Source organism: Artibeus jamaicensis, unplaced genomic scaffold, assembly GCF_021234435.1.
Source record: "Artibeus jamaicensis isolate MK-2021 breed Jamaican fruit bat unplaced genomic scaffold, CSHL_Jam_final contig_2259, whole genome shotgun sequence".
Taxonomy (NCBI): domain Eukaryota; kingdom Metazoa; phylum Chordata; class Mammalia; order Chiroptera; family Phyllostomidae; genus Artibeus; species Artibeus jamaicensis.
In genome coordinates this window covers 6,026,293-6,053,581 of record NW_026521468.1, presented here as the reverse complement: position 1 = coordinate 6,053,581, position 27,289 = coordinate 6,026,293, and the positions used below count along the sequence as shown (strand labels likewise).

Genomic DNA, 27,289 nt, shown 5'->3' with positions numbered 1-27,289 from the left:
CAACCAGGAGTCGAACCAGCGACCTTTTGGTTCACAGGCCGGCACTCAATCCACTGAGCCACACCAGCCAGGGCTCATTCATCGATTTCCCAAGTAAGATATTGGTTTAATAAACGACTCAAGGAGGCCCCGCGAGTTCCTCTGGATTTCTCCTGTTTGAGTTTCTCAGGGACACCTGACTTTTCATGATTCCATTGTTATTCCACCATCTAAAATCATTTATCTTTTTGATGCTCAAATTGTTCCATTAGGCCAGTGGGAGTCCTTTCCAGATGGTTCCTGAGTCTTTTTGAGAGGACCTCATCGATCTTTAAAAGCCTCCCTGCTTTTTTGCCACGAACGAGATGCCCCAGACTCCCCGAGCACTTTCCCTGGCCCAGGCCTGGGGCCAGCCGCTCCTCCAGGGAGCCCAGCTCCTGCAGCGATGTCTGGACGCCAGGGCTGTCCAAGCTTCACGTTACCTTCCCCTAACTGCTCTATTTCTCTATATTTACCTTCTGGAGCCACAGACTATTGTCATTTATTTTCCTGTGAGTTATCTCTTCTGAGCCTCCATCCAATGTTCCCTTAGATTAGTGTGTAATTTTAGAATTGAACCGCAGAACCTCGTGTTTGTTCAGTTCCTGGATCTCGACCCTTTGATGACATTGACTGGAAATTTACTCAGCCGTCCACTTGGTCTTGGGCGCCCTGGATGGTGCAGGCGTCTGTGAAGCGAGTGACATCAAATCTGCTCACCTTTTGGCTACAGCTTCTGGGTGGGGCCTCCAGGGTGGGATGTGTTCCTAGGAAGGCTCTGACCCCTCAGGATGAGGTAAATTGCCTAATGTCACGTTTCCAGTGAGACAGCCAATGAGAGGTGAGTGGGGTGTACTTGAGTGTTTGCCACCAAAGCCAGTGCCCCTTCCCCCAGGCTACCCGGTTTTCCCCAGGAGGGGGTGGTAAAATGCAGCAGCTGTCTGGGGTCCTGGGGTCCACAGGATGACTGCAGCTGGGAAGTGGGAGGGGACAGGGGCTTAAGGATGACATTCCAAGTTTATTTCCGACCGCCAGTCAGAATGACCAAGCCCTGGCTAAGACTAGGGTGACCCAGAGGAAGGCTGATACAGGGCTGAGAATAGCCCGTGTGTGGGGAGCAGGCCTGCTGGGAGGGAGGCAGGGATTTGAAGGCCACTGTGGGGGAGGGGACAGCACAGAAGGCAGAGCTCAGAAGTGTATACACTGAGCCCCCGGGGTCTGACCACATCGGCCTGAACGCTGGCTGCCCCCAGCGTTTCCCTGGGGTGGCAGGCAGTTCTCAGGGTGCCTAGGGTTCCGGAGCACAGGAGCGCTCAAACAGAGGCTCTCTGGGGTCCCTGCCTGGGCACCTCGTCCTGAAAGGCAGGCAGGATGGCAGGGACAAGAGTGTCATAGGCTTTGGCGTCTCACTTCTCACACTCACAAGCACTCTGAAGTGTGGGCTCGCGGCCTTGCACACTAACCTTCGGGCAGGCCCGCCAGGTTTTCCGGTGAGAAAGCAGGCAGAAAGGCAGCTACAGGAATCGCAGCTTTTCCTGGTCTCCCCGGACCCCCGGTGGAGTTCCTCGGTGCAGTACCCCTTTTAGCCATGAGGTGGCGATTCTGCACCATCAATACCAGTTCTGACAATCCCGAGACAGATGCTTGTTCCCTTCTGAAAACCCCTCAGTCTTGCCCCACCCAAGCAGAATCTTTCCTGAGTGAGAGACCAACCCCCGGAGCATAGGTGGAGAGGACATCTGGAGGCTTGTGTTGGCCAGATTCTAGAGACAAGGGGTGCCTTTCTCACCTGTCCCTTCCGCGCTGCTCTGCTGCCCCTCACCCCTGTTCCACTCCCCCTGTTCCCTTAAAGTAGCCTCTTCACTGGCCTCTCCACCTTTGCCAAAACCAACCTGCCCTTAGCCCAGCCGGAATGACCGTGCTGAAATTGGGCGGGGCCCACGAAGCCTGGGAAGAGCGTGGGCCCGGCAGTGCGGCCTCGGACACAGCACTGTGTGGCCTGGCCACGCACATCAGCGTCCCTTCACTCAGTGGAGTGTCATTACATGGTCTCAGGTTTTACTTTATTTATTTTAAAGATGACCGCCCTGGACACACACAGGAACCTCCTCCCCAGGTCTGTTAGCGGAGCCCTTTTTTTCCACCCCAACTTATGACTTTAAGTTCCCTTCCCCCTTTCTCCCCAGGGTCATGGGGTCTTCTCTTCTTGAGCTGAATGTCACAGGATGGCTGTGTCGGGGGACTGGCCTGGGTTGCTCCCTGTCCCGCCTTCCCACTCAGCGGCTCTGTGTGTGGTCTTCAGCCCTCCGCAGCCGGTCTCCGCACCTGCACAGCCGGCCCTGCCTGCCTCTGCAGGTCTGTTACCTCAACTGACTCCTGGAATCACATCTGAGGACTCCCTTTTTCACAAGGGTGAAATCTCAGGTGTAATTTCCCAGCATGCCAATGCCCCACTGCTTACAGGATGAAAATATTAACAGAAACACCTTACCCTGAGTGTGCGAGCCCGCAGCTGGAGCCCACCTGCCCTCCCAGGCTTGTTGCCCTTCATCCTTCCAACACCTTCCATGACACAGCCACACCGGGGGCCCAGAATTTTCCCGTCCGCAACCTCGCTCCTCCGTGTCTCTGACCTTTTTTTCCACCTGAACTCAACCCCTCAGCCTCGCTAGTCGAGATCCTTCCTATACCTTTATGCCCATGAAAAAAGAAAAGTTTAGACTGTGTTTTTCTGTAAGTTAGGAAAGTAACACACACACATTTTGTGATGTAAAAAGTAGGTCTCTGGCCCTGGCTGGTGTGGGGCTCAGTGGACTCAGCACCAGCCTGTGAACTGAAAGGTCCCCGGTTCAGTTCCCCGTCAGGGCACACGCCTGGGTTGCTGGCCAGGTCCCCAGTTGCGGGGGTGCGAGAGGTAGCCACACGCTGATGTCTAAAAAAGAAATAAATAGATAAGTAGGTAGGTCTCTGTCCCCCTCTCCGCACCCCACCATGGGAGACAGCCCACACACAACTCCCCTCCCCACCACGCAGGGTTTCTCCACAGACACATCTCCAGAAGGTTTCTGTGGGTCTGCCAGCACAGGTATGTTCCTTTCAACATGGGTGAGTGGAATTACACTAAACGTTCACCTTGCTCTTTGCACTTCGTGTCCTTGGACGTGTTCCACGCAGCACAGAGCGTGTCCTGCCTGCTTTTAACAGCTGTGTGACATCACCACCAATCCCTGCCCTGGCTCATTGGACACCTTCCCCTCCCACTGGACAGATACTTGTCATTGCTGCTCTGTCGCTGAACAGGGTGCCATGTTCCTGTGGGACAGAGCCCTGCCAAGGACCACCAGCACAAACTACCACCCCCCCTCCAGGGAGCTCCAGGGGGGACCACACAGCTCAGCTCAGGTGCCTGGAGTGTTTGCTGGGGTCTAAAGTCAGACCGTGACAGGGTTCAGACCTCAGCTACTCCCCCCGTGGTGCCTGGGCCCCAGGTCTCTCACCCCTAGAACCTCACAGCTGAAGGGCCTGAGTGGCTGGACACCTGTCTCCTTCCTGTTATGGGGCCCATGTGCTTCCATCTCCCTTACAGAGGGCCAGCACTCTGCACGCAGGTCCCACTGCACCCCCACCCCGTCCCTGCACTTGGGCTTCCTCTTGATCTGGGTGTGTGAGTGAGGGCAGTGGATGGATGTTTGTTTCTCACACTGATGTTCCTCTTCCTCTCTTTTTCCCCTCCTTTCCTGAGAAGGGGGCGTCCCTACACACACCCCTTCACGACTGTGTTTGTCTAGCCTGCAAGTCCTGGCCAAGGGTCAGCCCCCACTCTGCACCCCTGCCCCCTGCCCCCCACACCTACCCAGCTGGAGAAAGTTGGGCGGGTCCAGTCTCTGCCTCTGGGAGAGAGGTTCACCAATTTTGGCTCTGCTGCTGGGCAGATGTGGGAGGTACCCAGGAGGGATGCGGGGCGGGGGGGGGGGCGGTTGGGCAGTGGAGGAGAGAGCGATTACTGGCCTGAGCCTAGAGGGGCAGCGGGGCAGCAGGGCCGGGGAGAAGGAAGTCAGGAGCCGGGCTAGGGCGGAGAGCAGAAAAGATTGCCTCAACAGTAACAATGATTATAGCAACAGTAGCAATAGTAGCTGCTGACAGTTATGAGCTCCAGCTACTTGCCCTTCAAGGGGGTCCTTAAGAGGCTAGGCCTATTATTACCCTCATTTCACAGAGTAGGAAGCAGAGGCCCGGGAATGTGAAGGTTTAGTCCAAGGCTACACAGGTGGTAAGTGGTCGGGGCTGGATCTGAACTCAGGACTTCTGGCTCCGGTGTCCCCAGTGCCTCTGGTAGGAATCCCATTAGCGGACAACGCTAGGCCTGTTTCACAGGTGGTTTTCACACCCCTTGAGAAGACCAGGCAGGCTTAGCTCCTTTGCAAATTAATAACCGCCTGGGCGAGACTAGGCCCAGGCCTCCCTGCCTCCCAGGCTGACTGGCCGCCACTGAACCTCTGGTCCGCATCCACTGCGGGCGCCCGTGGGAGCTAAGGTTCTGCCTACGCAGCACTCAGCGAGGGCGGCGGGCTTGACCCTGAGGCAGACACTCCGCACGCTGTTGTCAGCGGCTGCTCGTCTGCTCCGGGCTGGGAGCCGGGGGAGGGAGAGCGCGAGGGAAGTTGAGCAAGACCCGACCTCAGCCTGGGAAGGGGCCTCCGCCCAGGAGCGTGCGAAGGAGGGAGGTGGCTCGATGTAGTGGGGCAGAACCGCCGTGGCCGAGATCAGAGAAGGCTTCCCGGAGGCAGGAGCTGCCGCGGGATCTGGAGTAGCCGGCATTCAGCAAACGCATTTCCAGGAAAGGGCGAGGGCTAACAGGTTCGCGGGGGCAGGTCCACCTGGTCTGAGAATGAGGGCGTTGGACGGAGGGGAACGGGAGGTGGCTGTTCCTGGAGTGGGTTTTCCTGGGGTGACGCGTTGATGGCAGTTCATAACTAGACTATGAGCTGTGTGCCCTTACGAGGAGAAAACGGCACCCGGAAGACACCAGCCCGGGAGGAAAACAGGGCTCTGCCTGGGCAGGGCAGGGCCCCCACTGGGCGGAGCGTGGTGAGGCTGTGCCAGCCCACGGAACCACAGCGCGACCCGAAGGCCTGCTAGGGCCGACGGGAGCCCCGCCCCCAGGGGTCCGGCCCCGCCCCAGGGCCCGGCCCCGCCTCCAGGGCTCCGCCCCGCCCCCGGGGGCCAGGCCCCGCCTTCGCCGCCCGCGCGCAGGTAGGGAAGAGGCGGGGCGTCGGGGTCCCGCCCCCAGGAGCCACAGCCCAGCTGCGCGGCTCGGAGCTTCTTGCCGGGGACTTGGGGCCGCAGGGAGGTGAGCATGGGTGACCAGCAGGGCCGGGCTCTTGGCCACAGGGCCTCAGAAGCCAGAAGGGTGTGAGGGGTCGCGCCTGAGGCCGCCCTGGGGCGGCGGTGCGAGGCTGGCAGGGGAGCCCGCCCTGAGGAGGTCTCGGGTCCCACGTGGGCACACCGGACGCCAGAGGTCGGGGCTAGACTCGGACGGCGCCCTGGGCTCAGCTCAGACTAGACGCCTAAGGGGTCCCTGGGCCAAGGGTCACCCGATGAGGTGGCAGGACGATTGGACAGAAGTTTAAAGCCCGGGGAGGAAGAGAGGGGACTGCCGCAGGGCAGCACAGCGCAGTCCCGCCTTGGTCCCAGTAGGGCCTGGAATTCAGATCCTTCCCTCCCCTCTCTCTGGGCTGGGTAGCCCTTGCCAAGGTGGAAACAGGTGTGGAAGGTTGGACCGGAGCTGAAAATTGGACACAGGCGTCTTGACTTATAGACTGAGGGCCTTGGAAAGGTTGGCCCCTTGTTTTTGGATTAGATTAGAGGGATAGTCCCCTAGGGAGCATAGGCCCCTCACCCCAGGTCTCAGCCTCTGCCTAAGTGAGCTAAAGACTAAAGGAGCAGACTGGGGAGTCTGCTGGAGTGGCTGAGGGCTTGACCCCACCCGTGGGCTGCCTGCTGTTTCCCGAATGGCCAGCTAGATTAGGACCCCTGAATGTGTGGCATTTGCTGTTGAAATAATGACCCCAGCCTCTGTGTTATGTTTCTGCCACTCTATAGGGAGGGCACAGGGAGAAGTGACAAGTGAAGCTTGCGGCTCTAGACCAGGGGGGCGATTTTATTGGCCAGACGATATTTATTGGCAAGGTCTGAACATGCTCTGGTTGTCACAGCTCAGGGGAGGGGGTGAGTGTTGCTGCTATTTCACATCCGGTGGGTAGAAGCCAGGGATGCTGCTGAACACCCTCCAATGCGTGGGACAACCCCCACAGCAAAGAGTCAATACCTCAAAATGTCAGAAGGGCTGCGTCGCAGCACCTGGTCCATCGAGAAACAGGCATTCCTTGTTTTATTGTGATTCGCTTCAATGCACTTCAGAGATGTGATTTTTGGTTTTTTGTTTTTTAAATAAACTGAAGGCAAGACCCTCCACCAGTAAAAAAAAATTATGACAAGGTTTATTGCAGTATCCTAGACCCAAACACACAGTATCTCCAACGCATTCCTGTGCTTATTGACTTCCCCTCCCTGCCTCAGTTTCCCCAGGGGTTTAGAGAGGAACTAGGAACAAACCTAAATGAGATAAGAGGTAAGGAAGCGTCAGGGCAGTTATTCCCCCAGCGAGAGACTGCCTTTGGTGCCACAGGCTTGCCTCTTCCTGCTCAAACCATGGGCCCCACAGGAAGTAGGTCTGGGGGCCTTGGGGAGGAGCTGAGACCAGGGGCAGGGGACAGTCCTGGGGTACTTCACCCCTTGGGCAGCCTCCTGCACAGGAGCCCACATGCCCCCTGGGAATGAGCTCTGTTCTCGTAGGTTTTCCCAGAGCTGGGCTGCTGATGCAGTCATGCCCTCCTGATGCCGTGTGACCCGCTGGGATTTTCCTTTCTCAACCCGCACCTAACCTCTCCGGTATGTACACAAGGACTATCACACCCAAGGGCTATAGCAAGGTTTCTAATTCCTTGTGGCTCCCCAACTGCTCCCCTCCTGCGATAAAAGGTTCCAGTGTGGTCAGACCAGAGCCTGGGGCAGGAGAGCAAGGCGCCCCGGGTGCTCGCTTGCGGTGTTCGCTGAACCACAGGGCAGGGGGACCCTGGTGGGCAGGACTCTGAATTGACAGAGCTGGGCTCAAGGAATGTGCTCCCAGTTTGAGGGGGACGGGGTGGGTGGCCGGCATGAGGGCAAGGTGCCAGGCCACCCATCCCACCGCCCTCCTTCCCGATTCCGGGCAGGATCCAGTGTCCCATGTCATGTTCACTTCTGGACCCTGGAACCCTGGCAGAGCAAGAAGCAGGTGGCTGTTTCTGGTTTGACCATTGCATTTTGTGTGCTTGGTTTTTTGTTTGTTTTTGTCTTTTAACTTTACTTTTTAAAAGATTTTACTTATTTATTTACTTTTAGAGAGAGGAAGGGAGGGAGAAAGAGAGGGAGAGAAACATCACTGTGTGGTTGCCTCTTGCACACCCCCTACCTGGGACCTGGCCCGCAACCCAAGCATGTGCCCTGACTGGGAATTGAACCAGCAGCCCTTAGGTCCCCAGGCTGGTGCTCAGCTCCAATGAGCCATTTTTGTCTTTTAACTTTAAAAGGCTGGAGTGAGACTCCCATCTTTTCAGTAAAACAAGAAGCCACAGTGGGGGCCCCCATTGGTGCTGTGCCTCTCGGGACACGAGGCAGCACCCCGCTGGCATGGAGCTGCTCCGGAAGTAAGCAGCAGGGCCCAGTGTAGAACCTGGGCTGCCCTTTCCCAGGCTCAGCCCTAAATCCTTGTGCCACCTGCCTGTGAACCAACCACCAGGTGACCCCTACCTGGCCCGCTCATTTCTGAGCTGCCTAGACCCAGTGTCTCACACGCCCCTCTAACAGGGGAGGTAAATCACAGTCCAAATGCATTGCAGAGGCCATGGGGGCCTGAGTCCGGCTCTGGGCCAGGGGTGGTGTTTTTACTGCATCCAGAGCCCTGGGCACTGCCATGGCCTCGTCCCAGGGTTCCTGCCGACATGCCGTGTAAGCTCTGCCCCAGACGAGACCCCAGCCAAGAGCAGGAAGAAGTCAGGTGGGGTGTGTCTGTGTGCGCCCCGACCCACTCACATCCCAGTGACTGACTGGGTGCTTCCCCTGGGGTCTGGGTGTGCGGTGGGGGAATGAGGTGGCCCCAGCACCCCACCCCAGCCCACTGTGCAATATCAGGAGAGATGTGCTCTCCTGCTGCCTCTACCCCCCCATGTCCCCAGGAGTCCCTGTGTCACCCACTTTGGAGGAGGCCTCGTTGCCCTGGCCACCCGAGGGGATTTCCAGGGTGAGCTCACAGGCCTGCTCCCAGTTTCCTACTGTGCTGAGCCAGGCCGGGGGAGGGGTGGCAGGGACAGCAGCACTGTCCCAGAGTGCAGGCTGACCTGGCCTGGTGACCAGGGAGGCAGCTGCCAGGAGAGGCAGCTCCCAGGACACAAGCCAGGAGGCGGTGTCGTCCAGGCTGCCCATAGAGTTCCTGTCCCCTCCCCGGGGCAGTTGGATGGGCAGGAAGAGAAATTCAGGGAAGTTCAGAGAACCACCATGCCCCCATTCCCTCACTCGGGAGACTTATCCAGGGACCATCCCAGACACTGGTCATCGGGGATCCCAAAGCTGCCAGAAGGGAGGATGCTCTGGGCCCCCCTAGGAAAGTGGTGGGAGCTTGGTGGGCCAGCCTGGGGTGCTGGCCTGGAGGGTGGGGGGAAGCAGTGGGAAGGGGTGCAACATGCAGGGCCCAGAGGCCAGCGGCACAGTGGTCTAGGAGAGCAGTCAGTAGGATGGGGGTCACTTAAACAGTCCGTGCCTCAGTTTGCCCCGCTGTGCAGTGAGTAACAGCAGTGTGGGAGGGAGGGTTGCTGTGAGCCCTCCAGCAGGGGTTCTCGGAGAGCCTCGGGCCAGGGCCCAGCCAGCGAGGGGGCTGTCGGGGCAGTGGTGTCTCGGCACTGCGGCAGTGAGGGGCGTGTGTATGACCTTGGCACAGTCTTGGGATGCCGAGCCCACACCTCTCGGTCGGGGGTGAGGGGCAGGGGAAGGGCTGCAGTGCCCCGAATGCCGAGGAAACTGAGGCTGGGTCTCGGCCTGGGAGCCACGATTGGCGTGAACTGCCACCCCCGCCTGGGGTTTTCCTGCCTGCAGCCCGAGAGTCAGAGCAGGGGTGTCGGGGAGGCGGCGGCCTTCCTCTCTGCCCCTAGGGCCCAGTGCAGGGCTGGTACCCAGAACCTCAGTGTTTCCTCTGCTTCCCGCATGTGGCCCTGGAGCCTGGGCCATGAGCACCCTTAGGTGGTCCCACTTCCGACACCTGGCGACAAGCACCTTCTCCCCGTCCAGATGGCTCTCCCCAGGCCAGTGTGGCCCCAGGAGGCCTGGGAGAGAAGGTGGGGGTCTGCTGGAGCCGGACTCGGAACCAAAGTTCATTATCAGCCAAGGCAGATGATGAGATAAGGACCGAGAAGCGAGATGAGAAGGGAAAGCCTTTTGATGAACTGAGAGGTGCCACCTGCAGTGGGTGGTGTGGGTTCTGCTTGAGGGTGTGGGTGGGGCTCTCCAAGCGAAGGCCCAGGCTCCGCCCACTGGATGGCCGGACCTGGGCTGCTCTCGGGTTCTCTACTCCAGGCCGGCTCTGCGGCCACTTTGTCTCACCAGCTGAGGGGGATGGGAGGTTGCAGGATGCGGGCCCCACCATCTCCTAACTGTGGAGCCTCGGACAGGCGACTTAAGGGAAGGGAGAGAGAAAGAGGGAGAGAAACATGGATCGGTTGCCTCTTGCACACCCCAACTGTGAGCATGGCCGCTCACAGTAGCCCAGGCATGTGCCCTGTCTGGGGATCGAACCGGCAACCTTTCGGTTTGCTGGACGATGGATCCCCGACCCACTGAGTCACAGCAGCCAGGGCGGTGAGTAGGTAGCTTTGCAAGCCCCCCTGGTGGGAGTGGCCTAGATGGGGTGTCCTAGTGCCTTGAAGCCCTGGCAGCCAAGGGTCTGGGGCCAGCTCTTCCACAGCGTGGAACCAGCAAGCCCCAGGGCTGAGTTCTGGAAAGTCGGGTTTATTAGCTCTTTAATGACTGTTTACTAGCTGAGAAGTGTTTGCCTGGCATGTTGCCTCCCTGCTGGGGGCACCCAGCACCCTCTCTGAGAGTGTGGCTGTCCAGGGCCCAGGGCAGCTCAGGGACAGGCTTCTGGCCAGAAGGGGGGGTCAGGGGCTTACCTGTCCATAAAAGACTTTGTCCCTCGGCCGTGTGGGCCTCCGGGGAGAGTCCCGGCTAATCGTAACAAGGGCACCAAGATTTCAGACCCCTGGGATACTACTCAGCATTTTAAGCATAAACAAACTGAGGCTCAGAGATGCCAAGTGGCTTGTCCAAGATCACACAGCATTGAGGGCTGAGCCTAAGACTGTCTCCCCAGTTGGACGGTGTTTTTGCTGGAGCCAGGCTGTCCCGTCTTTCCCCCACCCACTGAGCATGTGCAGGCCTCTGCCGGTTACAAGGACCAGTGCAAACCCATGCCCTGGCGCCCTGGGATCCCGAGAGAGGCGTCCATGAGTGTTGAGTTCCGAGTCCAGTGTGCGGGGCCCAGCAGGCCCTGTGCCCCCTCTCCAGGAACCCTCCTGTTCCCTGGTGTCAGGCCCCAAAGACCAGGCCCTTTCCCTTCCCAGAAGTGCTGGCGGGGGCCGGGGCAGCAGGGCTGGGGAACACGGGCCCCCTTCTGCCCGAGGCCCCGACCTGTGGTTGCCTCCAGGCTCTGGGAGGTGCTGCTGGCCCCAGAAGGGCACTGTCCCAGGCCTCCGGCCAGGTACCTGCATCCCTGCTCAGCTGCTGACCCGCTTGTCCGTGTTGACCAGCAGCTTCTAGGGTCCCAGAGGGGATCCCCTGGGAGGGCATCCTGGTGGGCAGGGCCCAGCACCGTGTCCAGCTAGGGACACCTGGCAACACTGTCACTTCCTGTGGTGCCGGCCCCGTGTGCTGCATCGCCCCAAGGAAGCCTGATGGGGGTGCCGCCAGGCCCCAGGGTCCTCACTGCGCTAAGGGCAGGGCAGCCCCCCATGCTCACTCTGCTCTTGGCAGCACGCTGGAGCCATGCACCCACTTCCCGGGCCTGTGGTTGGCCCTGCCACCCAAGCCACTCTGACTGGGTCACGGGAAGCCTGGAACCTGGGGTCTGATGGGACAAGCTGGCGGGTCCCCAAGGTCCCAAACCTGCCCCTCCAGTTCTTTCTCTTGAACTGAATTTGAGCAAAGCCCATAAAGTTTGCAGGGGAACTAGGGGGTTCTCTGGGCAGGGTGTCGGTGGTGAGTGGGACCTCTCCCCGTGGGGTGTGGGGGACACAAACCGCAGGTGGCTCCATTTTTCCTCTCCGTGGGGGGCAGTGGGGCAGGAGACCCTGTCCCTATGCGGGGGGCTCCCTTTGCTTTGTGTTTGGCCTGTGCCCGTGGACCGGCACCTCAGGGGATGTGGGTGCGGGCCAGGAGAGAGGGGCACAGGGGGTCCCTTTCTTCCTGTGCCCGCTCTGACTTTGGTGATTGGGTTTCAGCCTCCAGCTGGGACTTTGCTTCTTTCTGTCTTCCCAAGCCTGGTCCTCGGGCCCTCTGCCAGCCTTCCCTGCATTTCTGCACTGCCCCCCCCCCCCCCCGTCACCAGCCACGCCCTATTGCGAGGGCAGGGAGGTGTGCAGGGGCGGGAGCCACCCCCCCACCCCAGTTTAGCAGAAGCAGGGGTTCTGCGGGGATTGCGCGGCTGGGAGGGCCCGGCTTCCTCTTTGCTGCTTTCTAAAAACGACTGGTTCCCAGAAGGGCTGTGGGAGGGAAAATCCAGTTTCAGTTTCTGTGGCAGGGAAGTAGGGAGAGGCGCCATTTCCTCGCCCCCTCCCCCTGTCATCCTGTGAGTCAGCAGGGGACCGCTGGGCAGCCTAGCACCCCTGCCCTTGGCCCTATCCACTTGCTCATAGCTGGGAGCCAGGGCCAGCTGGAGGGGACTTCTGCATCCCTGCTGGAGGTCCCCTAGCCTCCTGGTCACACCTCGTGGTGAAAAAGATCTGCCTTCTCTTGGGAGGGCCGGCCACCCCCTTGGGTCCCCATTTGTGGTCACAGATACTCTGGGCCCTCCAGTCTGTCGCCCGCTTCTGTCTGGGAGCTGCTGCTGGCTCCTCAAGTCCTCAGGGCCTGGGGGTTCTGGAGACTGCCCCCCCTTAGCGAGGCCAGGGAGTCTTCCAGAACCTGCTAGCGTGCGTTGGTGGCCGGCAGGTAGAGTGAGAGGGAGGCCAGTGGAGCCAGTCTCCTTGGTGCTGGTGGAGCTGGGGGCAGGCTGGCAGACCGGGGGGGGGGGGGGGGTTGGGGGGGCTTCCTCCAGCACTTCATGAAAGGCACAGTGCTGCCGTCGGGGACTCCCCTGGGGGACACTTGGTGAGCCCCGCTCTGGGTTGAGACCTGGCTCACCTGGCAGCGCCCAGCCCCACCCTTTGTGGGGGAACCAGCTGTTCCCCCTGCATCAGCAGGTTCCGAGCCTGCAGCTCTGTCTCAGGGGCTGGGTCCTGGCCGTGATCACTCGCTGGCCTCAGGCTCCCGGGTGTGAGGGCGGCAGCGGTGCAGACTGGGTGGAGTGGGGCGCCTGCAGTGCCTCGGGGTGATTTGAATGCTGCACTTCACTTTTTCAGTGGGTCTGCCCTACCTCGACCTCTGCTGGACCCCACCCTGAGGTCCTCCCTCTACCCAGGCCCCTGGGAGCTTCCTAACTACCCTGGGGCCGAGGCCCTTTTTGGGGGAGGCCCCACCGAGACGGGGGTCCGGCCGAGGTGGGCCAGGCCCTCAGACTCCTACCCGACCCCACTCGTGGGCTGGGCGCTGCCGCCTGCCGGGGGTCCCAGAGCAGCGGGCGTGACTGTGGCCGGAAGGAAGCCTGGTCCCAGGATGTCATAACTTCCTGCAGTGAGCAGGCGCTTCTGGGGCGCAGGAGATAAGTGCTGGGGAGGCACTCCCGCGGCCCCAGCCCTTTTCCTCCCTGGTCTCGGCAGCCTGGGCTCCTCCCTGCCCTACTGTGCAGGCGTCCAGAGTGGGTGTGAGCACCCCAGTGCTGACACCCTCTCTGGAGCCCAAAGGGCGGGGCAGGGCTCCTGGTGCAGAGTGGTCTCAGGCATCCTGTCCCCCCTTCCCCGCCTCCATGGACAGGGGCCGGGGGAAAGTGGTGTTTTTATGCCAGATGCCCGGGCTTCCTGGGTGTTGAGGCTGGGCCGTCACCTTACCCAACTCCCTCACTTAGTGGAGAGGAGACAGGGAGGGAGGGGCTCCCAGGCCGGGGCTCGCACTGCCCTGTGAAGATGGGGAAAGTGGCCCTCCTGGACACCACACCCTCCCCAGAAAAGGCGGCCCTGCCCCTGCTCTGTAGGGCCAGGGTCACCCAGTCCTTCAGCCTGCACCGATGCCAGAAGCACAGTGGGTCCTGGGTCGGGGTCCCAGCAGGGGTGGGACGGCCTTGGGATGGGCGGGCGGCTGGGGCAGCAGGAGGTCCATCGGGGACCCACCCTGGGACAGCATCCTCCATGCTCAGCCCCAGTCACGGAGCCTGGGTGGAACAGGCAGCACTTAGCGGGGTCTTCCGGATGAGGAGGCTGCCTCTGGGGCTGGTTGCAGAATTGGGGGGTGAGAGAGTCAGCTCTGGGTAGACATGGACTGCCCACCCCTGTGTGCCCACGTTCCCACCTGCCTTCCCTTCGGTGAGCTGTGAATGGGGCTGTGTGGCCATGGGGACACGTACATGTGGACTCATCTCTCAGGATGCTAGGAGAGAGCAGGTGAGACAGTGGTTGATTCTGTCTGGTGGGAACAGGGAAGGCTTCCTGGAAGAGGTGGCATTTTTTTCCTTAAAGCAGCTGGCAGCCAAGGTGGAGCTGAGCATGCTGGGTGCAGGGCCTCAGATAAGAGAAGGTGTGTCTGTTGGGGTGTGGGGACAGGTTTTGAAAAGCGAGGGGTGCCGACTCACAGGGGGTGTGGTCAGCTCTAAGTTCCAGAAGGATCCTGCCTGTTTGGCAACCTTACCGGAGCTTGGGCCCGGCAACCCCACACTCACCCCCAGCCTCCATTCCTGGGGCCAGTTTCCCCAGGACATGCTCCCCCAATGCCCTCTCTCTGCACCCTGGTCCCAGAGGAGGCCACTTGGGGGAGGTTTCTGTGCAGGGGCCCCAGGCGAGGCTGTTGTCTTGGAGCTGTCCCCAGAGTGGGCTCAGAGCGCCATCATCACAGGGCTCCCAGGGCGCTGAGGCCCTCTGCCCTGGGCCCACGGGATCGGGACTGCTGGTGTTTGCGTGTAGAAGACAGGGTGCTGGAGTCTGTTGGCCTAGAGAGGCAGGACACACCCGAGCCCCCAGCTTTGCCTCGCCTGCTCTCCAGGGCCCCTGCACACTCAGAGTTCCTCTCACCTGTAGCCAGAGGACTTAGGCAGGCAAAAGCCCTGATCCAATATGTAAAGCAAAAAGGGTGCTGCCCTGTGGACGCGGGGGGGCCCAGACCCACCCCCCAGCGTCTGGTCCACCCTGTGGCAGTTTCTCGGGCACCTCTGGGTGTCCAGGCCTGTGAAGAACACAGTTTGCAAACAGCTCAGACACTGACCAAGTTTCCCTGGGGGTAGGACTCTGTCTCCCTGATAGGGGACCGTCCAGCCGTGAGTGTACCCCAGGTTTAGGGAGGGTGAGGGGCAGCAGTTTCCCAAGGAGACCTCAGGCCTCGGTGCTAGAGGCCCGGTGCTGGGACTTCAGGCCCTTCCCGGCTGTGTGGTCTTGGGCACATTCCTTAGCGCCTCTGGGCCTCCATTCCCCGCCTGCAAAAGGGAAACATGGTAAAGTCCGTTCTGAAGGGTGTTGTGGATGAGGTTGCCCAGGAAGGGCCTGCAAGGCCTGGTGCACCTCAGGACCTGCCCCTGCCCCCAGCAGCCCTTGGGGCTCTGTATGGGGGGGGTGCACCCTGAGGGCCCAGTGCTGCAGGACTTCTCAAAGGCAAAGAGGACGCCCCCAAGTTCCTCCCTTCTAAACGCCGGTGGCTTTCATCTCAACAACTTACTTAATGAACCAAAACAGCGGAGACTTGCAGCGCATCTGATTGCTGCCGTAGGTACCTGGCTTGTTCACACTGAAGAGAAAAGTCTTAGAAGACAGCCAACAGTTCGGGGTCTTTGAAGTTGAATGTTTCTAGTAAAGTGCTGTTGAAACAAAAAAGACCCTCTTGATTCTGGGTTCCCAGCCCGGAGTGGGGGTTTGTAGGTTAGGGTTGGAGCTCACCACCACCAGGGACCCTCAGGTCGGGGAGGAGGGACGTACCTCCTCTAACCCCTCAGCCTTGGGGTGCGGGGGGGCACGGTTATCCTCACTTTACGGGTGAGGAGGCTGAGGTCCTGATGCACCCCTTGAACCTGCCCTTCCTTTCGTACAGGCTTGTGGGCTGTGAGCACGAGGGAGCTGCCAGCCTGCTTGACAGAGCTGTCTGTCCATCTTTCCATCTGTCCCTGGACGCGCCCACCTCTCCACCCTGCAGAAGCTTGATCCCAGAGCCTCTGTGCACGGTGAGGAAGGGACTGGAACATGCTCTAAAGACCCGCACCAGACTAGGAAGCTGCGCACTGAGCCCTGACACTGAAGGTGGGAAGCTGGCGGCCGGGGGCCCGGGCCCATGGCACTGGCTACTGAGGGTCAGCGACTGTGGGCGAGCGCTCTTCGCACAGTGGAGGCGGCCGTGAATACAAGGCGGCTGCTTCAGGCAGTTAGGGAGGGCTTCTTGGAGGAGGTGGCACTCAAGCTGGGATTGGAATGATAAAAAGGAGCGGCTCACCTTGTTGTGTGATGGTCTGATCTGGGGGTGGAGGGACCAGCACAGCAGAGGCCTGACATTTATGGAGTTTCTTTTTTTTGCTTTTTAAAAAGATTTTATTTATTAACTTCTTAGAGAGAGGGGAAGGGAGGGAGAGAGAGCAAAATATCACTGTGTAGTTGCCTCTCGCACACCCTGTACTGTGGACCTGGAGGGCAACCCAGGCATGTGCCCTGACTGGGAACCGAACCAGTGACCCTTTGGTTCACACGCTGGTGTCCAATCTACTGAGCCGCACCAGCCAGGCCTTGAGACATGTTATGGACAGCGTTACTGAGATGTGATTCACATAAAGTTCATCCCTTTAAAAGAATGTGCCATCCAGTGGGTGCTGGTTCATCGCTGGTGGGTAGGACCGTCGGCAGAGTCAGCTCTGGGACATTTTCATCCCCTCGAATGTAACCCACATCCTCCCTGCTGCCCCGAGCCTGGACTCATCTTTCTGTCTCTAGATCGGCCTCTTGGGGCTTTTCTCTGAAGGGACTCCTGTTGCTTGTGGTCTCTGTGTGGCTCTGGGCACAACCCCCAAGGCACTCCACTCCTGCTAGTGCCCCAGGGTTGGGGGGCCTTGAGTTTCCTGTGCCCACGTGGGCCGTGTCCCCCTTTGGGCCTGACGGAGGCACCACCGCGGACATTCCGGAACAGGCTCAGTGAGGACGCGCTGCATGTGTCTGTCACGTCCACTCATTCAATGCTCAGGAGGCAGGAGGTTACTCCCCCCATTGGGGTGAGGATGTGGTGGCCAAGGTCAAGTGCAGGCCCCTGTGTGGGGCAGGCCCCGGCCGCAAGTGCCAGTCTGTGCTTTTGACCCCGCCCCCCAGCACCTCCTGCAGAGCTGGGCAGGTGAGAGATGGTGAGGGGCCCACAGATGGGTGAGCAAGGAGGAGACAGAGCCACGCAGGGCCCTGAGCTCCCAGTGAGAGTCAGGACTTGATTTTAGGTGTGAGCAGAGAGTGACATGGTGTGATTTGTGCTGTTAAAAGGCAGTTTTGGCTGCCGAGTGGAGAATGGTCATGGGGTGGGGGCCCAAGGGCAGCAGGTCGATGAGTCTGGAGGCCGCTGTGATGCTTCAGGTGACAGAAGATGGTGCCTCTGGTAGGTGCTGGGTAGAGATGGAGGACATGGGCGGATTTGGAACACATGTGGCCACTGAGTTGCCCTGTCATCCCACACCTTGGCTCCATGTCCCTTGGCCGGGTGGCTCCCATGTGACTCTCCCCGCAGCCTGTGCACACCCAGGGTCGGCACCGTCCTTGGAAGGTGGCCACGGAGCCCCCGGCTTTGTGTGAGGCCAGGAGGGACCAAACCTGCCCCAGGACCTTGGGAGGTGGGATTAGGAAAAAGCCAAGGATTTGAGTGAGAAAGAGGTCACAGGGCAGAGTGAGCCATGAAGAGGCAAGCACAGAGTAGGCAGAGGGCACTGATTCCGGTGGAATCAAAGGGGAAGTGGGAGTGGAGCCTGGGGTGAATTTACCCAGATAGGGGTAAGTTACTACCCCCTCTCGGCAGGGCCACTGGGCAAGGTCGTTGAAAATGCTGCCCACTTCCAGAACTCGGTCTGTGGTTGCACTCGGACAAGCGCATAACACGGGCAGGGGTCCCGTTACCTGTGTGCGAGGGTCTGACGTGCCGGACTCAGCCCAGGGGACCTCCCCCCGCTGCGGCCCGGTCACTCAGTGCGACCATCACCGGGCAGGATGGGGTGGATCTGCCTGTGCCTGTGGGCGGGGAGGTGTGCACGCCGTAGAAGAAGAGCTGTGAGTGTGGGAAGTAGGTCCCCGGGTCCTGTCCCAGGTGCAGAGGGGCATCTGGAAGGACAGGCACGCAGCTCCTTCCCGGGGGACCGGTGGCCAGGAGTTCGCGGTCTGCTTCCTCTGGTCTTCGGAGTCTTTCTTTCTTTCAATGAACATGTACCCTATTTGGCCGCCTCCTTATTTATCCCTCAGAAATTTGGATGGAAAAGTGCCCTGATACCACTCTTACAGTAAGATGGAATGTTTTCCTCCACGAAAAGTAAAAAAGCGCCGGGCACGTGGCAGTCTCAGTTCCCTTTGAAAAGGGAACCGGGCGGCCACGAGCAGCAGGGACAGGTGGCTTTCCAGTTTGGGCCGCCACTTCCTCCCCCCAGCCCAGGGCCTCCTCTGAGAGCCGGGCAGTGTGGGGGCTGTTAGTGGCCCGGTTGCCAGCTTGCTCCCTGGCCGCCTTGTCCTCCCCTGAGCCCTGCCACAGGGACAAAGGCCGGGCTCGCCGCCTGGCAGCCAGGATCCCTGCAGCCCCGCCCTTTGTCCCCCTGCCCCTCTCTGGGTGTGCTCCCCTGCCCGAGCTGAGACCAGAAATGGACTGAGGTGGGGAGGTGGGGACAGACACAGACCTTCTTGCCGTGTTCGCTCAGCCAGATTCAGTCTCTGCCACGTGGTTTAGGGTCTGGAGTCAGGTTAGAAACAGCTTCTGGCGCTGGCTGCTGTGGCTCAGTGGACTGAGCACTGGCCTGCGAACCCAAAGGTTGCCAGTTCGATTCCCAATCGGGGCACATGTATCCCCATGTGCCGTCCAGGTCTCAACACACCTGTGCCCCCGTCTCTTTTCCAGCCGTCCCGCCCCCTGCCCGCCATGGCTTCTGCAGACAGGAACGGCGAGAGCGTCTCCTCTGTGCCCGGCAGCCGCCTACAGAGCCGGAAGCCGCCCAACCTGTCCATCACCATCCCGCCGCCCGAGGCCCCGGCCCCTGACGAGCAGACCAGCATGCTGGCCCCGGTAAGGGCTGGCCCGGGGGCTGTGCCCTGCCACAGGTGACAGATGTGCCCACGTCACACGTCTCAGGCAGTTTCACTTCCTGGAGGAGGCCCCTTCCACCCTAGCACAGCTGCCTATGTGGCCCCCAACTCAGGCCTGACCCCTCCCTCCAGTCCCCAAACATCACACGCAGGGGGTCGGCGCTCTGTCTCCTGGGGGTCCAGGAAAAAAAGGAAAGCCGCTTCTGAGGACAGGCTTGTCAGTCCCACCTGGGACCTGGCTGTTTTCAGGCCCTCGCCCGGGCCCTTCCGAGGGTGTGGGCTGTCTGGGACTTGGGTGCGGGGCCCCCCCGTGTGTCTCCAGCATCGGCAGCCCAACTTCCCAGTGCCTGCTCCTCTGAGAATGGAAATGGAGCAACGTGTCTGACAGGCTGGACCGTCGGTCCATAAAGAGCTCATTGAAAACGGGCTGCAAACGGCGTGGGTTCCCGCACAGCCTGCTACATAAAGGGGCCTGTGTCTGTGCCGCCCGCTCACCCCGGGGGCTCTTGCCGACGCACAGAAACAGCGTGACAGGAGGGGCAGCGAACAAAGAGTGGGGAGACGCGTGCTAGGGCTTCCTGAAAAACACTAGAAATTGGTGATCTTACATTCAAATAAAAGCAGCTCCGGGTGTAGATGGGGTTTGAGGTTGGTCCTTGGGTTTTCACGTCGGGAGCCAGAGAAGGCCTAGTCGGGGACCTGGGCTCTGTGGAGTGGCTGGGCCTGCGCACACCCACCCCCTGCTTCCCCCCGCCTCCCCGCAGCGGCCCAGGAACCCAGCCTACCTGAAGAGTGTCAGCCTCCAGGAGCCGCGGGGACGATGGCAGGAGGGCTCGGAGAAGCGGCCTGGCTTCCGCCGCCAGGCCTCCCTGTCTCAGAGCATTCGAAAGTGAGCGTGCCCCTGCACCACCCAGCCACGCCCTGGCAGTGTCCCTGCAGGCTCACAGGGCACATGTCTGGGTCCCCGTGGCAGAAGGTGTGGGCAGATGTTAAGGAGCAGCCCCTCCCTGCAGAGGTGAACATGTTGGGGGAGGGGGCGTGGAGGCCCGGGGATATGGGTCCGGCCTAGAGTCACAGGTGGATTCCAGGGGGTTCCAGGAGCAGAGAGTGGGGACCACTGCTGTTCAGAGCAGCTCCCAGGGGCTGTCCCGGCCCAGTTCCTCACGTTCCGCACTTTATCTGGCCATTGGGTGCCAAACCAGGGGCCCGCACGAAAGCTGACCCGTGCACACGCTCACACTGCCTCTGTCGCAGGGGCACCGCACAGTGGTTCGGGGTCAGCGGCGACTGGGCGCTGGAGCGGCAGCACTGGCAGCGCAGGAGCCTGCACCACTGCAGCCTGCGCTACGGCCGCCTCAAGCCCTCGTGCCAGCGCGAGCTGGAGCTCCCCAGCCAGGACACGCCTTCCTTCCAGGGCACCGAGTCTCCAAAGTCCTGCAAGATGCCCAAGGTGGGCTGCCTCGGGTCTGGAGGGGGTGGCTGGCGACAGTGCCCAGGGGCTGGCGGCTCTGCTCACCTCCTCCCTCCCTTCCAGATCGTGGACCCGCTGGCCCGAGGCCGGGCGTTCCGCCACCCCGACGAGGTGGACCGGCCCCACGCCCCGCACCCACCGCTGACACCAGGGGTCTTGTCCCTCACCTCCTTCACCAGCGTCCGCTCTGGCTACTCCCACTTGCCCCGCAGGAAGAGGGTCTCTGTGGCCCATATGAGCCTCCAAGCGGCCTCCGCCCTCCTCAAGGTGAGGCCTCTCCCTCCCTCTCCCCAGACCCTTGTCTGGGCTCTGGGCCTGGGACCCAGGGTAGAGAAAGGGGCCCACGTCCCAGCCTCGGTTCCCTCTGACGCCCCCGCCGTCTCCCTGGTCTGGGAGACCGTTTGCCCCGATGCAGAGGCTGGGGAAGCAGAAGTGAAGCACACACTTACCACTCATCACCCAGGTTCGCTGGGCAGGGGCTGCGGGCTGAGATGGGCCAGTGTCTCAGCCCTGGAAGGGCCCCTGGCCCAGGTGCGGGTGGACATCACCATTCAGTGTGATGGGTACAGGGTCTCTGCAGAGGGGGTGCTGCCCCATGTCGCCCAGGCGGGGGGGCTGATGTCAGAGAAGTCACCTTAGCTAAGCCCAGAAGAATAAGGGGAAGAAAGAAGGGAACAGCATTCTCAGCAGGGGGGACAGCCTGTGCAAAGGCCCGGGGCCCTGGTCCAGCACCTCAGGTGTTTGGAGTGTTGTCTAATGTACCGAGGCTGTGGGTTCGGTCTCAGGCCGTGCAGGGGCCAACCAGGGGACGCATGCATGGTACAGCAGCAGGTCGATGTTTCTCTCCCTCTCCCTCCCCCTCCCCCTTTAAGATCAGTAGTTTTGAAAAATTTTAAAAAGGCCTGGAGGTAGGAGGGGGTGCGGCACTCTGGAGGAGCAGCAGGTGGTTCCGCCTGGTTTTAGTTACAGCAGAAGGAGATGGGCTCAGAAAGGTGGGCAGGGGCCTAGTGTGCCCTGCCAAGGCCAGGACTGGGGAAGACAGCCCGAGTCTCAAGAACAGGGGGCAGGATGAGTGGTCAGGTGCCCCCTGCCCAGCCAGAGGGCAGGAGGTTGCCAGGGAGAAGGCAGCAGCAAACCGTGGAGAAGGGATGATGTGGTTGGGGCTGTGGAGAAGCTGGTGCCTTGTTCCTGGCCTTCCCTGCCCTGGGCAGGGTCCCGCCTCCCAGGGCACCGTCCCCAGGAGGGTGGGCTGGACGATTCCTTTGATGTCAGGGGGCCCTGACCTGGGCCTGATGCCTGTGCCTCTGCCCCTCCTCTACAGGGGCGCTCGATGCTGGACGCCGCCGGGCAGCGGTGCCGGGTGGTCAAACGCAGCTTCGCCTACCCCAGCTTCCTGGAGGAGGATGTGGTCGATGGGGCGGACACATTTGACTCCTCGTTTTTTAGTAAGGCAAGCATGGGGTGTGGGCCCTCAGGGCAGGGGCACAGGGTGGCCTGGGAGCGAGGAGAGGCGGCCTGGCTGTGACTGTTCCCTGCCAGGAGCCCCTGAGATCTGAAGGCCCGTTGGCGGGAGGGGATGTGCCACCTCGTGAGCTTCTTTTGGGCAGAGCGGGGACCTGGGGGTGAGGCAGGACGCCAGCCAAGAAAGTCCTGCAGGGCCAACACCTGGACCTTTTGCTTCCGTCCCAAAGCATCTGCCTGCCCTGCCTTCTCCTGCCCTTGCATTGCACCGTGGGGGGGCAGTACCTGGGCAGTGACTCCTCACACCACCTCTCTGTGTCCCCCACTCCTCCACCACCCCAGGAAGAAATGAGCTCCATGCCTGACGATGTGTTTGAGTCTCCCCCACTCTCTGCCAGATACTTCCGGGGGGTCCCCCGCTCCGCCTCACCTGTCTCCCCCGGCGGGGTGCAGGTCTCTCTGTGAGTTCTGGGCAACCCCACCTGCAGGAGGGGGAAGGTGGTGTGGCCAGGAAAGGGGTCCCCAGAGCCCAGTGACCCTGCGGGGGCCCCCAGGCCACAGGCCCCTCCTGGGTTGTGTGAGGCGGGCATCGGGCTGAGAGCCGCCATCGCCAGCAGGAAGGAGCACGGTCACGCCCCCGTGCCCGCGGCCAAGCGCGGCAAGCGCATCGCCTCCAAGGTGAGGCACTTTGCCTTCGACCGACAGAAGCGGCATTACGGTCTGGGCGTGGTGGGCAACTGGCTGAACCGCAGCTACCGCCGCAGCATCAGCAGCACGGTGCAGCGGCAGCTGGAGAGCTTCGACAGCCACCGGTGAGCGGGCGGGGTGCCGTCCCGGGGCCCCCACCACCTCTTCTCCACCCTCCTCACTTTGGGGCTCCCAGCCAGCAGTCCGTCTGCGAGCATTGGCCACGTGCCAGGTCATAGGCCCGGCAACCGAGCCCCAGCAGACCGGAGCGGGGAGGGCCGGGTGGGTCAGACGGACTGGGACCATGATGAGTGAGGACACTGTGGGGGCAGACAGGTGCAGAGACCTTGGAGGAAGCCAAAGAAATGGGCAAAGGCCGTTCTTGCAGAGTGGACGATTGGCAGGGACCCAATAGACATTGCGTCCTAAGATACAAAAAATTAAGTAATAACGTGTGGCAAGTGTCCTGAGGAGGGAGACAGAGTGGGAGTGAACAGCTGCAAGGTAGGAGGGTGCCTTCAGGGTGAGCGGCAGTTAGTTGGCTGAAGAGAAATGGGAAGAGTATCCCTGACAAAGAAAGCAGTGCGTGCAAAGGCCCTGGGGCTGCAAGGAACCACTGGAGGAGAGGAAGGAGGCTGGGGGGAGGGTGGGCACAGCAGGCCTGCAACCAGCAGGAGGGGTCAATGTTAGACTCGCTCCCAGGGGTGGCGGGAAGTCATCCAACGGTCTCAGCCTGGGAGAGAGGCGCATAGAGGTGCCTTCAGAAGTCACTGGTGAGGGACCCGTGGCAGGAAGCAGGTGCAAGCCGAGGGTCAGGGTGCTGACGCAGGCCCTGCCACAGGCCCTACTTCACCTATTGGCTGACATTCGTCCACATCATCATCACGCTGCTGGTGATCTGCACGTACGGCATCGCGCCCGTGGGCTTCGCCCAGCACATCACCACCCAGCTGGTGAGTCCGGCTGTGGAAGCAGGGCTCCACCCTGGAGGTCTCGGCCCCCCGAGAGGCCTCAGCATCATGGGCCTCCCACAGCAATGGCCTGGCCCAGGCGGGAGGGTGTGCTGGGCTCTCCTGGGGGCCCAACCCTAGGACGGAACCCCTGACCCTCCTCCTGTCCTTCCTGCTCCGCACAGGTGCTCAGGAACAAAGGTGTGTACGAGAGTGTGAAGTACCTCCAGCAGGAGAACTTCTGGATCGGCCCCAGCTCGGTGAGGGCCAGGGGAGCTGGAGGGGAGGATTTCAGCAGGGGGTCCTGGGCCCTGGCTCCCCCACTGGGCAGGGAGGGGGGTCAGCTTGCCCAGTAGCACTCTCCCCAGAGGAGACTCAGAGAGCGGCCAGTCTGGGCCCAAGCTCACCCCCTCCCCGCACCCCAGATCGACTTGATCCACCTGGGAGCCAAGTTCTCCCCCTGCATCCGGAAGGATGAGCAGATCGAGCAGCTGGTGTCGCGGGAGCGAGACCTGGAGCGGGACTCGGGCTGCTGTGTCCAGAATGACAACTCGGGCTGCATCCAGACCCAGCGGAAGGACTGCTCGGTGGGGCCCCGTGCCATGGCGGCCCACCCCGGCCTCGGGGGGAGGGTCCTCACACAGGGAGGATGCCGACCTCCCCAGCCCGAGCAAGTGACAGTTGGGTCTCCTGGTTCCGGGTCTGAGAGATGGGCCTGGGCTCTGGGAAATCAGGGAAGAGCCCTCATCCTGGGGGTCCCCCCTCCCCGACCGCTTCAGTGGGTGTGGCCCTGTCCCGGCATGACCAGCCCACCTCCATCCTGCAGGAAACTTTGGCTACTTTTGTCAAGTGGCAGGATGACACAGGGCCCCCCATGGACAAGTCTGACCTGGGCCTGAAGCGGACGTCAGGGGCCGTGTGCCAGCAGGACCCCAGGTGCAGCCCCAGGGTGGCCCTCGCCCAGGCTGCTGGGAAGACGGGGCTCTGGTTGTGTTGTCTGTGCCGCCCACGAGGGCATCGGTGGGGGGGGGGTGCCACTGTCCCTCATTTTGGCCCCTCCCACCTCTGCCCCCAGAACCTGCGAGGAGCCGGCCTCCAGCGGTCCCCACATCTGGCCTGATGACATTACCAAGTGGCCAGTGAGTAGCCAGGCAGAGAGTGGTCTGGGAAGGGGGGCAGGGGGGTCCTGCCACACAGGCCCACCCGTGTCGGCGCCCCACAGATCTGCACGGAGCAGGCCAAGAGCAACCGCTCGGGCTTCCTGCATATGGACTGTCAGATCAAGGGCCGCCCCTGCTGCATCGGCACCAAGGGCAGGTGAGCCAGCGGGCCCTCCGCCCAGACCTCCACCCCCCTGTGCCTGCGCCTGCGCCAGCTGCCATCCTTCCTTGTTCACTCTGGGCCACCTGTGGTGGGGGTGGGACGACGGGGTGTTTTCCTCAGAGCCCTGGTCTCTGTGGAGGGGCCCCGCCTTCCCACTGGTGATGCTGGCTGTGGCCAGGAGACGCTGGCTCTGGAGAGGTGGGCAGGGGTGTGTGCTCAGGGCCCTGACACACACCCTGCTCTCCAGCTGCGAGATCACCACTCGGGAGTACTGCGAATTCATGCACGGCTATTTCCACGAAGAGGCGACACTCTGCTCCCAGGTGAGGTGGGGCGTGGCGGCTACTGGAACTGGCCTCACCACATCAGGGCGCTCACCCAGCTGGGTCCCGGACTCCGACCTCCGTGCCCTTGCCCGCAGGTGCACTGCCTGGACGAGGTGTGCGGGCTGCTGCCCTTTCTCAACCCCGAGGTCCCAGATCAGTTCTACAGGCTCTGGCTGTCTCTGTTCCTCCACGCTGGGTAAGGCTCCTCAGTGGCGGCCACCTGCCCACCTGGACCCCCGGCAGAGGGGTCCCTGCCCGGGGTGCAGCCGGCACCGCCCCGGGGCCCCACTGCTCCTGGAGCGCCTCGCTGACTGGTGGCCGTGGGCAGCTGTGGGGAGGCTGACGTCAGCGTGTGCCCCACCCCAGCCTGGTGCACTGTGCCGTGTCCGTGGTCTTCCAAATGACCATCCTGCGGGACCTGGAGAAGCTGGCCGGCTGGCATCGCATCTCTATCATCTTCATCCTCAGCGGCATCACCGGCAACCTTGCCAGTGCCATCTTCCTCCCCTACCGGGCAGAGGTAGGGACACGGCAGGGCAGAAGGGTGGGGAGGGCCGGCTCCAATGCTCCCCACCCCGCCCACCCAGAGTCTGCCGGGGCAGCGCGGCCCCTGCCAGCTGGACTCAGTGGATGTCCGACTGCTAAGCTGGAGGCTTATTGGCCAATCCTTTAATCCTGAGTGTGAGGAAACGTGTCCCAGAGTCATGCTCAGATGGCAGCCCCAGAAAGACCTTTCTGGACACTGTCCCTCACTGTTCCTTTTCTCTGCCTCATTTCTTCATGGCCACATCACCGCCTGCCACCATGTCACGTAGGTTGAATCATAGGAAATTGCCAGGGTGTGACCGTTCTTGAGCCACTGGAGTGTCAGGTTTTGATCCGTTCGTCCTCCTGTTGCCCTGCTGGGCACCTGGCCCTCCCCTGGCTCGGGCACGGAGCTCTCCACCTTGGCTGAAGGGGTGGGCGTAGGCAGCCCGGCCTCCGTCCAGCGGCTCAGGCAGTCCGCCGTGCTCCTGGGCATCTGGAGTGGAAGAGTCGGGTCCCGGCGTTCCAGCCTGGTGGTGCTCAGGGCTCCCTGCAGCCCTGGCCCCTGGAAGTGACCGTCGCCCCTCCCGTTCCGCCCAGGTGGGCCCGGCGGGCTCCCAGTTCGGCCTCCTTGCCTGCCTCTTCGTGGAGCTCTTCCAGAGCTGGCAGCTGCTGGAGCGGCCCTGGAAGGCCTTCCTGCACCTGGCGGCCATCGTGCTCTTCCTGTTCGTGTGTGGCCTGCTGCCCTGGATCGACAACGTCGCCCACACCTTCGGCTTCCTCAGCGGCCTGCTGCTGGCCTTCGCCTTCCTGCCCTACATCACCTTCGGCACCAGCGACAAGTACCGGAAGCGCGCCCTCATCCTGGTGTCGCTGCTGGTCTTCGCCGGCCTCTTCGCCTCACTGGTCATCTGGCTCTACGTCTACCCCATCCACTGGCCCTGGATCGAGTACCTCACCTGCTTCCCCTTCACCAGCCGCTTCTGCGAGAAATACGAGCTGGACCAGGTGCTGCACTGACCACCGGCCCGGTGGGCCCAGCAAGGCCCCGCCCAGGACGCAGACTGCCTGGGACGGGCTGCCCCGTGCACACTCCAGCTGCCCATCTGTGGACACGGGGCCGGGCCCTGTCCCTGGCCCCGGCCCAGAGACAGTCACCAGGGTGGGTTCCTTGGGGGACTGAGGTCCCTCCTCCTGAGCCCCTGGCTCAGGCCGGGGAGCACTCCGAGCACCCACCTCCAAAGCTCAGGGCTCAGCCGGACTTACCCTGCTGTCAGGACCACCTCCTGGGGGTGGGTTTCTTTCTTCCCAGGGTCCTCAGGATGCTTTCCCCTCCACCCCAGCCTCTGCCTCCTCCCACTGCTCCCGTGTATGTGGGCCCTTATCGGGGACGTGGCGGGGCACCCCACCAGGTACCCCTCCCCCCATTTCTCCTCCCCTCTCTACCCTACAAGCCTGTCATCAGTGGCCTGCTAGGTCTGCCCGTAAGGTGACCAGACGCTGTGGGAGACACGTTGGCTGTGGTCTTTGGCAGAGGAGCACAGGGAGGGGCGCTGCTCGCTCGTTTGTGGCCGGCTTTGTAGACCGCGCAGGCTGTGCCCCGACCCCCACCCCGCCCAGTCAGTGTTCTTCACAGGGTGGCTCAGGTGACAGCGGGCCCCACACCTTTTGCCTCACTGACCCCAGGTTGGGGTGGCTGCTGAGCCACCCCCAGGATCCACTCCCAGGGATGGCCAAAGGCTCGTTCGGGCCCGTTTTATACTGATTTATATTATGGTCCTAATTTTTAAAAGGAACGCTAACTTTGCATAGATGACGTCTCAAATGAATTAAAAGATATTCTCTAGGGAA

The 27,289-nt window shown here is 61.6% G+C and overlaps 1 protein-coding gene and 1 long non-coding RNA gene across 11 annotated transcripts; one reads left to right on the top strand and one right to left on the bottom strand.

The window, feature by feature from the left end:
* The first annotated feature begins 4,235 nt into the window (after positions 1-4,235).
* On the top strand, positions 4,236-27,289 carry RHBDF2 (rhomboid 5 homolog 2). 10 transcript variants are annotated; one of them, XM_053660915.1, is made up of 19 exons: positions 4,736-4,875; positions 6,874-6,969; positions 15,487-15,692; positions 18,511-18,675; positions 19,460-19,584; positions 19,950-20,145; positions 20,230-20,433; positions 21,488-21,616; positions 21,970-22,088; positions 22,245-22,439; positions 23,156-23,267; positions 23,450-23,524; positions 23,690-23,851; positions 24,091-24,200; positions 24,340-24,403; positions 24,835-24,910; positions 25,009-25,109; positions 25,280-25,433; positions 26,039-27,289. In XM_053660915.1, the coding sequence occupies exons 4-19, from the start codon at positions 18,532-18,534 to the stop codon at positions 26,929-26,931; spliced, it is 2,859 nt and encodes a 952-aa protein (XP_053516890.1). In that variant the 5' UTR covers positions 4,736-4,875; positions 6,874-6,969; positions 15,487-15,692; positions 18,511-18,531; the 3' UTR covers positions 26,932-27,289. The 10 variants fall into 10 exon arrangements, with proteins under 10 accessions (XP_053516899.1, XP_053516890.1, XP_053516906.1 ...); XM_053660924.1 differs by lacking the exons at positions 4,736-4,875; positions 6,874-6,969 and adding an exon at positions 4,236-4,288; XM_053660921.1 differs by lacking the exon at positions 6,874-6,969 and having other exon boundaries at positions 4,761-4,875.
* LOC128626728 (uncharacterized) lies at positions 15,998-18,562 on the bottom strand. The gene is made up of 3 exons (XR_008390769.1): positions 18,488-18,562; positions 17,529-18,409; positions 15,998-17,023 (listed from the first exon to the last, which is right to left on the bottom strand). It is a non-coding gene; the product is annotated as an uncharacterized LOC128626728 (long non-coding RNA).

Coding starts and splice junctions, on each gene's coding strand:
- RHBDF2 (XM_053660924.1), top strand. CDS start 18,532: ATGGCTTCTGCAGACAGGAACGGCGAGAGCGTCTCCTCTGTGCCCGGC. Junction 19,585..19,949: donor CTGTCTCAGAGCATTCGAAA/GTGAGCGTGCCC, acceptor CCTCTGTCGCAG/GGGCACCGCACAGTGGTTCG. Junction 22,089..22,244: donor GGCGGGGTGCAGGTCTCTCT/GTGAGTTCTGGG, acceptor CATCGCCAGCAG/GAAGGAGCACGGTCACGCCC.